Source organism: Phoenix dactylifera, chromosome 8 (assembly GCF_009389715.1).
Source record: "Phoenix dactylifera cultivar Barhee BC4 chromosome 8, palm_55x_up_171113_PBpolish2nd_filt_p, whole genome shotgun sequence".
Taxonomy (NCBI): domain Eukaryota; kingdom Viridiplantae; phylum Streptophyta; class Magnoliopsida; order Arecales; family Arecaceae; genus Phoenix; species Phoenix dactylifera.
In genome coordinates, this window is record NC_052399.1 from 14967341 (window position 1) to 14981443 (window position 14103).

General features: G+C 42.6%; 1 protein-coding gene across 1 annotated transcript; it reads left to right on the forward strand.

The window, feature by feature from the left end:
- The first annotated feature begins 3050 nt into the window (after window positions 1–3050).
- On the forward strand, window positions 3051–4859 carry LOC103700702 (chalcone synthase-like). The gene is made up of 2 exons (XM_039129013.1): window positions 3051–3308; window positions 3666–4859. Exons 1-2 carry the CDS (start codon window positions 3131–3133, stop codon window positions 4655–4657), a joined length of 1170 nt encoding a protein of 389 aa, XP_038984941.1. The 5' UTR covers window positions 3051–3130; the 3' UTR covers window positions 4658–4859.
- Window positions 4860–14103: the final 9244 nt, after the last annotated feature.

The following is a 14103-nucleotide window of genomic DNA, read 5'->3' on the forward strand; positions in this document are numbered from 1 at the left end:
CTCTGATTAAAAAACATGCTTTTGAATACCGAAATCAGTTATCATCATTAACAATCTTTCCAATGATTTAAATAGAACTCTCATATATTTAATTGGGTCTAATAAAAACAAGAATCCTTCTCTAACATTGCCAAGCACAAATTTTAGGCTTTCCCCCGGCAAAAGAACAAAGAAGCACTCTTAACAACAATGATAATGAAAGCCAAAAAGGAGCGAACAAAAAATTGGGGGGGGGGGGGGGGGGGCAAAACCTTCAATTTTTAGTTCAAGAAATGCCTCAAGCCATCCCCCACAAAAAGAAGGAAATTTGAAGCTAATGATCCGCCAAAGAATCAAAAAAACCGATTGAAGAATTTCAAGAAGACAAAAAAGGATCAATGATGTGAGCGTCATGTGCACGAGACATGACTATGAGCCCAATTTCAAGGCTCCTTGGTACTTTAAAACCTTGCTCCACCGTCAACTCTCTTCTGCAATGTCTCTCCCACGGTGTCTCTATTCCAACAAGCCACATCATCCCCGCCACATTGTCCCTGGCTAGCACCATGTTGCCGACCCCAAAGGCCGCACCCTCATGATCGCACCAATTGAGATGTAGAAGCTCATGCCGATGGTAGCCAAGTTAAAGCCCATCCTCATCCCCAAGGCCGAGCTTAATCGCCACCATTGGGAAGCTGTCACCATCACCGTTGTTGCCTCAACGTACCTCTCCATTGAGAGATCCTATGCCACTATCCCTCTTTGCTTGGAGATCCTGCACCGCCATCCCTCTCCGCTGAGAGATCTTATGTCATCGTCCCTCTCCACTGAGAGATTCGTGCTGCCATATGCTTCTCTCTACCAAGTGTCCCATCATGATGATAACAGCTGAGCGTGCAAAACTAATCAAGAGGATTCCTCCGCAACCTATTTCTCTTCCATGATCGTTCTCAAGGATCGTCTTCTCCTTGAGCACCGCTTCTTGCCATCCAAGTCACCAAATTGGCTGATAGCGACATCTTCATCCGTTGCTCCCTCCTCACCAGATTGGTCTGAACTGGTCTAATTCCTATGACCGCCCCATTTTTAAACAGATTTTGGACTAGTTCAGACTAGTTCTTTATGTTCTCGGGTGTACTCTTTCCATTTTTGACCTATGTTTGTCCTACTAATTTTGCCTCTATAATTGATGTTTTGCATCTACTTTATTTGTTCATCATTGCAGACTTGACAATTATGAACAAATTTGATGTCCCTCGGCCAATTTTTATCACTTTGGATAGATCCAACACATTAACTACTTCCATGGGCGTGCAAAATGGCCAAATCCGCCTAGCTCGATGACTCAGATTTGAAACCTAAGCGGGGCAACAAGGTGATGGCAGCCGAATTGAACCACAATATATCCTACATGCCTCAATTATTTGCACGTATGCCTTGTATGAATTGAATATTCATTGATCTAAACGTTTGGATTGGTTTTAAATGCAAGATATCTAGTTTTCGCAGCTCACGACGCCACTATGAAATTCGTCCTAAGGATTGCTGGAAGGAATAGTCCCAGCTCAGACTAGGCCGAGATGACACCTATGGGATTCATCCCAAGGACCACTAGGATGAATAATTCTAGCTCACACGAGACTTGGATCGCAAGTGATGATATAACACCAGCTGAGATAAGAATAATCTTAGCTTCAACTTGGCTCGAAGGTACTACTTGGCCTGGCTAACCGAGCATAAAACTAGCTAAGTGAGGAAATCTTAGCCCAAGCTAGATCTAATCAAAGTGGCATGCCTGACATAACTAGTCATGAGGAAACCTAGTCGACGGAAAAATCTTAGCTCGGGCTAGGTTAGATCAAAGTGGCACGTCTGACTTGATAGGTCCTGCGAAAAGCCACCCTAAGGAGGAAATACTAGCCAGGTAGGTCAGATCAAAGTGCCATGCCCAACTGGATCGGTCACGAGCAAAGCGAGATGAGGAGAAAAAACCTAGCTCAGGGTAGGCCGACTTTAATAACTCTGAGGTCAAAGAGCCGACTTAAATCCTGATGAACTAAATACATGAGCTATGATTAAAAAAATGAGCAGGATGAGGTGGACCATGTTTGAACGTATCTACTTTCCTAGAGACCGAGCTAAGAAGAATGGCTCGAACATGGAAGTAGAGGGGCATGTGATGTAGCTAAACCTCATCTTCCTACCATGGGCTAACATATGGCATGTCATGAGACTAATTTCAATTATACTCATATTTCTGGGCTGATCGAAGCAAAAAAAAGTCTAGAAACAGTTCTCCACTTAACTTAGGACTTTGAAGAGTCTAACTCCAGTAGAATAAAAATTTTACGTCTATAAAAAAGGGGCTATGCATCTCATATTATTCTATATCACTCTATTCTTTTTAGTTTTCTATTTTACAATGCTCTGTCTGGCTTCAGCATCGGAGGCCCCTCAGTCGGATCAGCTCTGGTTGTGAGTAGATTGACCGACACTCTCTAAGCATTCATTGTCACCAGATCAGATTAAAAGTAACCGTAGATATATTTTTACAAAGAAAAATAACTTTTGTAGTTATAATAGCAGTTTTTTATGAAACAGTTATCTCGGCCTGGAGAATGTTGTGCAGAATTTAATTGCCAATGCATCTATTGCTTTTGCTTATCATCATATTTTAACTATTTCGTATGATTTAATTAAATTTTACCCAGTAGCATTGCTTACGCACCAGGGCTAACAATTAAAGAAACAAGTAGTTATTTAATTAATTTAATGATTCAAGCTCTTCTAACCAACCTAGTAGTAGTCAACCAGCATTACAGCCAGCAAACCCCGCATCCCTAGACCATACGCCGCCCTACCGTCCCACCTACCAAAAAGGTAGCCCCGTCATCCGACGTACGTAGAGCACGAAGAAGGCCGAGGTTGGTGGATAGCACGGGCAATCTTTTGGGTAGATGGGACAGGACGTGCCGTGGCGAGATCAACGCCCAGAAAAGAGGGGGTTCCGCCCCTCATTTTATAATTCCACACAGAGAGGCTATATATATGGGAGCCAAGAGCATGCCCCTCCACACTCCTCGGCGCTCTACCCTAAACAATTAAACCTTCAGCAGCCGCTGCCCATCTCTCCATCGCCCTTCCACTTAGAATGGCCAGCATCGAGTCCATTCGCAAGGCACAGAGGGCTGACGGCCCGGCCACGATCATGGCCATCGGAACCGCCAACCCTCCTCATGCCGTCGACCAGAGCACCTACGCGGACTTCTACTTCCGAATCACCAACAATGAGCACAAGCACGAGCTCAAAGAGAAGTTCAAGCGCATATGTAAGAGCTTAATTAATTGTTGCATTCCTTGGTTCCTCGTATACTTTTTTGGTATAGTACTTAGAAACCACTTTGGCACGTTCGCTCTATCTCATGACACCTAGTGAGCATGCATGCATGAATCATGATATCCGATCGTGTTCCCATGCATCTTTCTTCCAATTATAAAAAAACAAAGAATATGGAGGGAGCTGTCCGCAACACATTTTTATCCAGATCATGCATGCATACGTATCCAAACTCTCTCAGGCATGCGACAATTAGATGATCGATATTATCATCCAAACTCATGAATGAGAGATACACATGCAAGTCGCTCGTTTTTTTTTGACGTTAGTTTGCTGCGTCGCGTTGCAGGTGAGAAATCCATGATCAAGAAGCGGTACATGTACCTCACCGAGGATGTCCTGAAGCAGAACCCGAACATGTGCGCCTACATGGCGCCCTCTCTGGATGCCCGGCAGGACATCCTGGTGGAGGAGGTGCCGAAGCTGGGGAAGGAAGCAGCCGTCAAGGCCATCAAGGAGTGGGGCCGCCCCAAGTCAAACATCACTCACCTCGTCGTCTGCTCCACCAGCGGCGTCGACATGCCCGGGGCCGACTACCAGCTCATCAGGCTCCTCGGCCTCAACCCGTCCGTCAAGCGAGTCATGCTCTACCACCAGGGCTGCTTCGCCGGCGGGACCGTGCTCCGCATCGCCAAGGACCTCGCCGAGAACAACAAGGGTGCTCGCGTGCTTGTCGTGTGCTCCGAGATCACCGTCGTCACCTTCCGAGGCACCGACGACGTCCACTTCGACAACCTCGTGGGCCAGGCCCTCTTCGCCGACGGTGCAGCGGCACTCATCGTCGGAGCGGATCCGATCCAAGGTGTCGAGAGGCCGCTCTTTCGAATGGCTTCGGCGGCTCAGCTGGTACTGCCGGACAGCGAGGGGGCCATCGAAGGCCACCTCAGGGAAGTGGGCCTCACCTTCCACCTCCTCAACCAGGTCCCCACCATTATCTCCAAGAACATCGAGAAGAGCCTGGAGGAGGCGTTCGAGCCGCTGGGTATCTCTGACTGGAATTCCTTGTTCTGGATTGCGCACCCTGGTGGCCCGGCCATACTTGACGCCTTCGAGTCCAAACTGAAGCTGAAGCCGGAGAAGCTCCGGGCGACGCGGCACGTGCTTAGCGAGTACGGGAACATGTCCAGCGCTTGCGTGTTCTTCATACTGGACGAGATGAGGAAGCGGTCGGCGAAGGAAGGGAAAGGGACCACCGGAGAGGGGCTCGACTGGGGAGTGCTCTATGGATTCGGACCAGGCCTCACCATGGAGACCGTCGTCCTCCAAAGTGTCGCTATCTAGGGTTTTAGACTCCACCATGGTTCCATTGCTACATTTTTTTATCGTTGGTTCAGTCCAAGCAGTCGTCGACCAAACAATATTTTAAAAGATTATATATGAGATATGCAATAAATAAATGATTGAATAAAAAGCCTGGTAGAGTGAAATACTCAATCAGCAAGTGTATCTTTCTTCAAGAATACCGAAGTGTTTACTCAAAGTATAAAAAAAGAGAAGAAGAATTAGTTCAGTGGGAAATCTTAATGTAAGATCCTAAGTTAAATCGCTGCCCCAGCAACGAACATTTCTTCTTTGTAGTGAACTTGCTCTTCCTCTTATAGTCAATTCCTACTTTGGACGCGCGCTTGCGGTCAGAGTTCTTCTATTTCACGTCTCCCGAAATCAATTGCAACTTTTGCTTGGGCCGGAAACGTATAAACCAGGGAATTTACGGAAAAACCATTAGCCGTATCGGACTTAAAGGAAACTTTCCCTCACCAGTCAAGCTGAGGATTGTTGACTTCCTTTTTCAGAAAGTCAAGAATACGTAACCATTGCTTGAACAGTTTTTGTTTTTCTTTTGTTGAGAAGGTGCCTAAAGGCTGATTAATAACAATCCATTACAATTTTATGGTAGTCATAACAGACCCCGGCTATGGTTGTTTTATGATTATAGTAGCATCATTTAATTAAATTTAAGTGTTAGTGTTAAGGTATTTCCTTTTCTTTTGATAGTTAAGGGAGCAAGAATTACCTAATTTCATAATAATTACCTAGGTCGCTATGAGCCCTCAAGCAGGAATATTTTTTTAGCCCCATATTAGTTATGCACTACGTAGATTTAAATATCTGTAGAAGGCCAAGAAACCCAACTAATATCTTTTGACTAATCCTTTTAAATAAAAAAGGCGTCAAAATGAGATCCAATATATGTTTGTATAGGCTAGGAGATATACTATAACATGCATGGGCTCATTTCAATTGACTACGAGCTAATTATATGGTGTTTATGATTAGATTTATAGCACTTGATAGAGGAAAAAATGGATCATTCAGCCCACAACTAAAAGGCCGCTCGGTTTCGGCTAAGTAAACACCAACGATGAATGACCGAATCTTCACTTCGGCCCAGGGACAGCTCGTCCTCGGAACTCCGCTTAAAGCTCCACCAACTCCAGACAGACGTCCACCCATCCCGACCAAGTTTGGGATGCCAAACCCCCAACGATACGCTCCGACCCTCGAGCTCGGGACGCTCCTCCGAGCATACCTCGGAATCCGGAAAACCGAGCTACTCACAGTATCTGCTAAGCCAACCTCGTTAAACGCATGATGCGACTACTTAAGAAGTTCGGCCTCATTAATGACCGCACCCATATGTGGCCCTATGCCCACCTACGTGGCCATACTCCACCACACTGCCATGTCATGTCTCCATAACCGGCCAACGGCAGTCAGACGATACCCTGCCTACTCCGGCCATAGCCTGCTGTGACTGTCAACGCCCTACCGTTCTCAAGAACGGGCTACCACACGTCACCAGCCAACCTGAGCTGCGCGCCATAAGGCTCAGAGCCATGCCCCCTCATGATAGGAACTGACAGTACCTCCATCACCTGGGTTACTCCACCGAGGCTATAAATAGCTCGGTCAGGTAATTTCCAAGGGACCTTTGGCCGGACCAAATTTACCCACTCTAACTTGATCGTCGGATGGTCCTCACCGGGAATACCGATGAGGCTTTGCGCAGGTCCGAGGCCGTTGCACAGGAGGTGGCTCTCGTCTTTCCCTTTCCAGCACCGGCGGCTCCCTCGGCTCCCCCGGCGTGGTCACCTTCGGGCCAGATTTGAACCACAATAGCACTCATGATTGGATTTGAATAGATATAGATCCTAAGACTGGCAAGGATGTTAAGGCTTAAATGAAGGAAGTATATCGGGACTTGCATGAGCATGTGTTCAGTCTTACATGGATAACAGATAGATCTTCATACTTATACAAGGCTAAAGAATCAAATAATATCTTCTGATTAGCTTTTTAGGTGAGTTACTGCATTGTTGCAATCTCGGTGCTTGGATGCATTCTAAACTCAACCCAAAATTCTTGATTGCGAAGTTAAGGAGCATGACCATTAGCATAAGCCAAAGCTTGGACATTTATGCCTTTGGTTTCTTTTCAAAATGTTCAATAGACATAGTCTGATGTTCCTTAACAATCAAATCTATCGCCCTACACACACAAAAAAAAAAGTAAAGATGGAGCAAGAAAGACATCTTAAAGGAACAAGGTCGTATGTTTGATTTCAATGAATGAACAACAAACAGATTGCATAAAAACTGTATGCTAAATGTTTATCTACATGACTGAATATATGGCAATTAATTCTTTATGAAGTATTTTTTTTGTGGCTTAATGCGCTTGTTTGGAGTATTTGCTCGGTCCAAATGATGGCTATCTCCAACATGTGAAAATTAGCTCTTTCTGAAAATCAGAACACATCTTTTTTAATTTTATAAATTTTGGAAGGTATTGGCCTTTTAGATGGATGAAACTATATACAGCTTCTTTAGATAGACCAGATATTATTCGTTTCTTATTAGTCCCAATTAGAGATAGGTCATATCATAAAAATGATTCCTATGCGTGTGTTGTATTTAATTAATGAGTAGTTAAAGATATGATGGTAAATAAAATGGTCTAACTGGCTATTAGGCTATTAGGATCGCCGAACCAACCATCTTTTTAATGAGCAAGTTGTGTTTCAGTTGGAATTAAATTTAGCTCTGATATGGCCCATTTAACTGCTAAACAAGGCAACCTAGGATAAGTAAGACTTGCTTAGTACTCAATTAGATTAAACTTGGAACAAAAGAGACTAGATATTTGATATATATTAATATATATCATATATAATTTGATTATTATTTATAAATAAAATTATTTCATATCATAAATTATCATCACAATATAAAGAGTATTTTTAGCTCAAGGTATGAATGAAAAGGTTTTTAGGGATTTTAGTTTGGCTTGAATTTCGTAGATCATCAGCTGTTCAAGACTAGCTCAAATACCGAGCTTTCGCTATGCTTAGGCATGTTTTTTAGCCATAACAACTTTAGCATCACTTTTCACATGCCAAATGGAAACAGCTTAAGCATGTGGATCATACGACAAAATCAGAGCGATGGAGACAGGGCCACCAAACAGGATCAGTCAAGAAAGGTGTAAGAAAACCATATTGCCTTGTCCCACTTTTGATTTTGCCGAGCCACGAAAGGTGTTCAAGTCAATGAAAGTCCAATGTTTCTTTTGATTTTTTTTTTTTCTGGCTTATCACTTTCATTTTGGATACATTGTAATTTGAACCTACTCATATATACATTTGTTTAGCGCGAGCAGAGTTGCATATTTACCTCATCTTGGAAAAACTGTCCTTGCTTCCCACGAATTCCTAGATTCACAACCAAAGAGGCCGTCAAACAAATACAAAATTAAGGCACAGCATGGAACAGAAACCGAGTTGCATCACCCTAAAATATGAATTATAAAACGTATCAATTGGAGACTGGCCAAATCGGTGAAGACATCCCATCATAAAGTACAAGATGGAACCCCACATCGAACGCCATATCGCGGGCGTGCCCACTCGGAAGCCATCTCTTCCAATGAGAAAGTTAGTTACCACGAGGACATCTTAATCTCAGCTAACAAATAATTATTGGAAATATTAGTCATACAAACATGTGCTCTAGCTTTAGAAAGCCAAGCACGTTTCCTGGGTCTTAAAAAACTGCTAGTTATTTTGGTTATGAGGCAGTTACTGTACACAACATCATGTAAGGTGACTCTCAATGTACGAAAAACTAAATGCAGGATGACCTGACGTAAACAACTGTTGAAAAGTCAATTCAAAAAGAGAAGAGGCCAAAAAAAAGAAGTAGAAGGAGGCAAAAATTCTTGACCCAGACCAGACACGTGGTTGGTTTGGAATTGAGTTATGACCAGCCCAGTCAACTTTTCCCGTCCATAGAAAAAGACAGGAATTGAACGGTCTGAATACCCTAATTCTTTATCACATATGGGGGGATACAAATGGGCCTGGCCCAGGCCAAAGGTCGGCAAAATATTCCACAGATGCGGCCCGAAATCCTAACAAAGAACAATGTCAGAGCAGGCCCTCAGGCGGGCACATTTGCTCCCTAAATACTAAGGGCTTAGCAAGAAGTCTTTAGGGCCGCGTTTGGTTCGTGACAGGAAGCAGAATTGATTGGAATGGAAATCGGAATGGCCATAACTCCCGACGTATTTGGTACATGATTGGAATCGGAATAGGTTTTGAATTAGGAGAGAATAAGGATTGGGTTTTAAAGGATTGGGGCATATTTCCATACCTTCTCCATAATCGGAACAAAAAAGGTACTCCACCCAACCAAATGGTTAGAATAGAAGTTATTCGTTCCCATTTCTGTTCCAAACTCCAACTCTCCCCCATAATCCAAATATCGCCAAACGGTACATTCCATCATCTGATTGTGCACGAACGGTGCATGTTTGAATTAAAGATGGTTTGATTGGTTAGTCCTAAAAACTGATTTCCCAAATGGCACGAAGCATTCCTCGCCATGTGTATCGTCGTAGGTTCTCCCATGTATGGCATTTAATTCTGGATGACATAATCACAAAACCATGAATGCTTAGATATTTCAAAATGGTGGAAACATAGTGTGATATATGAATGATACGAGAATGGATCAGATTGTGCAGTGAACCTGTTCATGATGAAACCATAAGAGCACGCCTGCTTGGTTGATCGACAGGATTCCATGCATGGATCCTTCCAGGACCACCTCATAGATATGATGCGACGAGACTCCAAAACCATACTTCCCTCATGCAGGGACAGCTCCCAACTCTTCTTTAATCGAGCCTCCATGCCCGCCTAATAACATGGCGTAACTCTTTTCTGCAACAGTAGTAGACTTACACAGTTTTCTCCCTTAACATGAACCAGTTCATTCAAATGGACCCATGCTGTGACCCGAAGGGACATATACTTTAGGTTATATGATGAGGTAAGCTGCATTGATCATTCGTAGAGGCGAAAGCAAGAGGGAATCAAAGTCGAGAACAGAAAGACAGTGATGGCTGTATTCCTACTAAGATGACCACTCCCTCATGTAAGCTCTTTAACATAAGTTCTTCCACCAACAGAAAGGGATTTTGACTCGCTTAAACTTGTTCTGCAGGCCCCAGAGGTGCAATTTACATTTCCATGTCTTCTTTCAATTGCATATCTCCATCAGTCATATGCCGATCCATATCACCATCAATTAGGTTTTACATGTTTTGGGAGTTGGGTTGAGGCTTATTTTTGCACTTATTTACATACATTGAAGGTGAATTGCAAATTTGTGGTGTGCTACTATTTGAGAATAAATAAAGCCTGAGTTCCTATGCATACATCAAGCCAGAAATGTATCTCCTCTTCAAATTCTGCCCCCTCTCTCTCTCCTTCTCTATCTCCTTCTTCTCCTCAATGTCGCCGGCCCTCCTTTTTTTTTTTTTTTGTTTTGGGAGGCAGCCCGTGGCTGCCCAGCCACCCGTGGCCGTGCTCCCCAGCCATCGCTGCGACCCACCAGAACAAAAAAAGAGGAAGGAGCGGCCATGGCCGCCGCCTCCCCGGCAGGCGCCGCAGCCCGCCGTCCCGGCCCCCTCCCGAGGCCCCCCTCCCCCCGCGGCCCGCCGTCCCGGCCCCCTCCCGAGCCCCCCTCCCCTCGCGGTCGCCACAGCCGGCCGTCCCGGCCTCCTCCCGAGCCCCCCTCCCCCCGCGACCCGCCGTCCCGGCCCCCTCCCGAGCCCCCCTCCCCCCGCGGTCGCCACAGCCCGCCGTCCCGGCCTCCTCCCAAGCCCCCCTCCCCCCGCGGTCGCCGGGGCCCACCGTCCCACTCCCCTCCCGGGCCTCCTCCCGCGGCCGCCGCGACCCGGCCCTCTTCCGGCGCCACCGGCCTCGCGGGAGAAGAAAGGAGAAGAAGGAAAAGGAGGAAGGAAGGAGAAGAAGAGAAGAAAAAAGAAAGGGAAAGAAAAAGAAGAAAAAGGAAAGAAAAAAAAAGGAAAAAAAAAGAAAAAAAGAAAATAAATAAATAAATAAATAAATAAATATGTATATAAATGAAAGAATAAATAAATAAATAAATAAATAAAAATATTAGTAATTATTTAACTAATTTTTTCATCTAGCTAGAAAATTTGTTAGAGAAATAAATGGTCATCAAAAGAGTGAAAAATTAATTTATACTAATAATTATAATATTTTATACATTTATTATTGCATTATACTATAAATAAAATAAAATATAATATTATGTTATGTTAAATAATTTAATATTATATCAAATTATTATCCTATAGTATACAATGTTATAGTACTATGTTATAATAATATAATATTATATTACATTAATATTAGACTATATCATATATTTATGTATTAATATATATTATATTTTATTATGCACTATTGTATAATACTACTAATGTCTTTTATGGTCATTTTGTCATACAAAAGTACTTTCTCAGTTTGTTTACCAAACAAATGTTAAAGCGCCACAGCACTTTAGAAATGTAGTTACCAAACAGCAAACAGCTTTTTATAAAAGCTCTACTTCCAACAGCTCTACTTCGAACAGCTCTACTTCCAACAGCTCTATTGCCAACAGCTCCCCCAAACAGGGCCTAAATATCCTGTTTTCAACTCTTTTATGCATTCAAATCATTCCTCAATATGTCAAAAGACTCAAATTGATTTCCAAAATATATGAAAACCACAATGCCCAAAGATTGCCTCCTTTCTTCTTCAGTTACTGATTTGTGGTCAGATTTGTTCTGAAAAAAGACTGGAAGGCAAACCGTCAAAAACCCTCAAATCTAATGAATGCTTGTATCTCAATTAGAGTTGCACGTAGCAGGGGCAGAAACGAAGTGTGATCCTAGAAAATGATATAGGAATAGGGGCTAAGGAGCATTGAAAAAATTAGGATCATACTTGTTGAAAATAAGGAAACCTAAAAATAGCAATTTTTAAACAAAAGAAAATGATGTAGATGAAATCAGGCACTCAAAGAAGGAAGCAAAAGATTAATAAAAAAGCTTCTTAGTTTTGACGTGGTTGTGCCTAGTTTCCTGCTTGCCCTTTCCAATTCATTTATGGACATTAATCTAGAAGCAATGAAAATAAAATTTTCATTTGTTTATTATGTTTCATTCCTTTCTATCGCTCATCCAACTGAAGAACCATATCATATAAAAAGAACAAACAAGACTTAAAGAATGCACGAATCATCCTATGCCCTAAAACAACCTCTTTAAGTAATGGGGAAAAATATGATTTTGTAACTCTATGGTGGAAAACAACCTCTTAAGTTTAACTCTTAGGACTAAGCTAAGTAGGTCAATGGATCTTAGTAACAGTTACGATCTGAATCGTGCGGATAACTTTCGATTCATGCATACCGTTGTTGGTGTGGTCCCTCCTCATGTGGGACCCACCTTATTTGAATTTAAATAAGAAAAAGGAAGATAAGAACGAAACCATGGCTTGGGTGAGGAATTGCAACAAAACCGGGTGTCGTTGGGTTTCTACGGAAACAGAATTAGAAAAAAAAAACAAAAGAAGAAAGAGAAAAAGGGTGCGGCTTTGTGGAATCGGATTATTGATTGTATCCAGATTTGACTGAAATTTTAGTATATTGTTTTCGGCATTGAGAGCTATAAATTGAATGGTTTGAATTTTAAAAAGTCTTCCCTATTAATTATTTCAAGGATCAACACTTGGTGAGATCTATTTTTTTATTTTATTGTTTATTGTTAAAATCTGTCATATTGGTGATGAATATTGTTGTTGTGGAAACAAAACTAAATCTTGTTGATGTTTGTGTAGCTTGTAGTTGATCTAGAGAGGGTATATTGTATTCCCATTATTCTAAATAGTGAAAATTTTTGGATGGACTAGGTCTCGTGGTTTTCTTTACATAGAAGAATTTTTCATGTTAAAAAGTATATTGTCTCTTGTTTCTAGATTGCTTAATTATTTTGCTTGTTATTTTGCCTTGAGTAGATTGCAGAGATTATTGTTGCTTGGTAAGTGATATCCTATTTAATTATGCAAAGAGGAAAAAAAGTTTGCGGCATCAGTATTTCTTGATTGCATTTTTTCCAACAATCGTCCACAGCGACATCGATCATATTTGCACCTTAACATGTCATCCAGTGAATACCGAGATGCTTTCAGCCTTTCACGATATTCTCTTGGCATCTCACCACTCTGATTAAAGAAAACGCTTTTGAACACCGCAATCGGTTATCATCATTAACAATCTTTCCAATAATTTAAATAGAATTCTCAGATATTTAATTGGGTCTAATAAAAACAAAAATCTTTCTTTTAACATTGCCAACCACGAATTTTTGGGTTTCCTCCAGCAAAAGAACAATGAAGCACTCTGTCAACAATGATTATGAAAGCCAAAAAAGGGCGAACATAAAATGTGGAGAAAATTAAGTTGCAAAACCTTCAATTTTTAGTTCAAGAAATGCCTCAAGCCACCCCCCACAAAAAGAAAGAAATTTGAAGCTAATGATCCGCCAAAGAATCAAGAAAACTGATCCGAGAATTTCTAGAAGACAAAAAAGGATCCATGATGCAAGTGTCGTGCGCTCAAGACGCATGACTATGAGCCCCAATTTCAATGCTCACTAGTACTTTAAAATCTTGCTCCACGGCCAACTCTCTTCCACGATGTCTCTCCCACAGTGTCTCTATTCCAACAAGCTACAATGTCACCGCATCGGCCCTGGCTAGCACCATGTCGTCGACCCCAAGGGCCACACCGTCATGATTGCAGTGGCTAAGAAGTAGAAGCTCATGCCGATCTGAGTTAAAGCCCATCCTCATCCCCAAGGCTGACCTTAATCGCCACCATTGGGAAGCTGTCACCATCACCGCTGTTGCCCCAACATACCTTTCCATTAAGAGATCCTGTGCCACTGTCCCTCTTCGCTGGGAGATCCCACACCGCCATCCCTCTCCGCTGAGAGATCCTGTGTCATCGTCTCTCTCCACTAAGAGATTCGCACCACCATATGCTTCTCTCTGCCAAGATGTCCCATCATGATAATGACAGCTGAGCGTGCAAAACCAATAAAGAGGATTCCTCCGCAGCATATTTCTCTTCCATGAGTGTTCCCAAGAATCCTCTTCTCCTTGAGCACTGCTTCTAGCCATCCAAGTCACCAAATTAGCTGATAGCGGCATCTTCATCCATTGCTCCCTCCTCACCAATGCCATCATTGTCGCTACTATTAGGCATTGGATCTAAATCCTCACGTGGAAGGAGAGAAAGAGCAGATCGAATTCACCTCCAGTGGATCTAAAACAAAAATCCATCCTGAAGATCCTAATTTGATCCATT

Excerpts from the sequence above, each read along its gene's own strand:
- LOC103700702 (XM_039129013.1), top strand. The coding sequence starts at position 3,131 with ATGGCCAGCATCGAGTCCATTCGCAAGGCACAGAGGGCTGACGGCCCG. Across the intron at positions 3,309-3,665 it reads AGAGAAGTTCAAGCGCATAT|GTGAGAAATCCATGATCAAG; the intron begins GTAAGAGCTTAA and ends GTCGCGTTGCAG.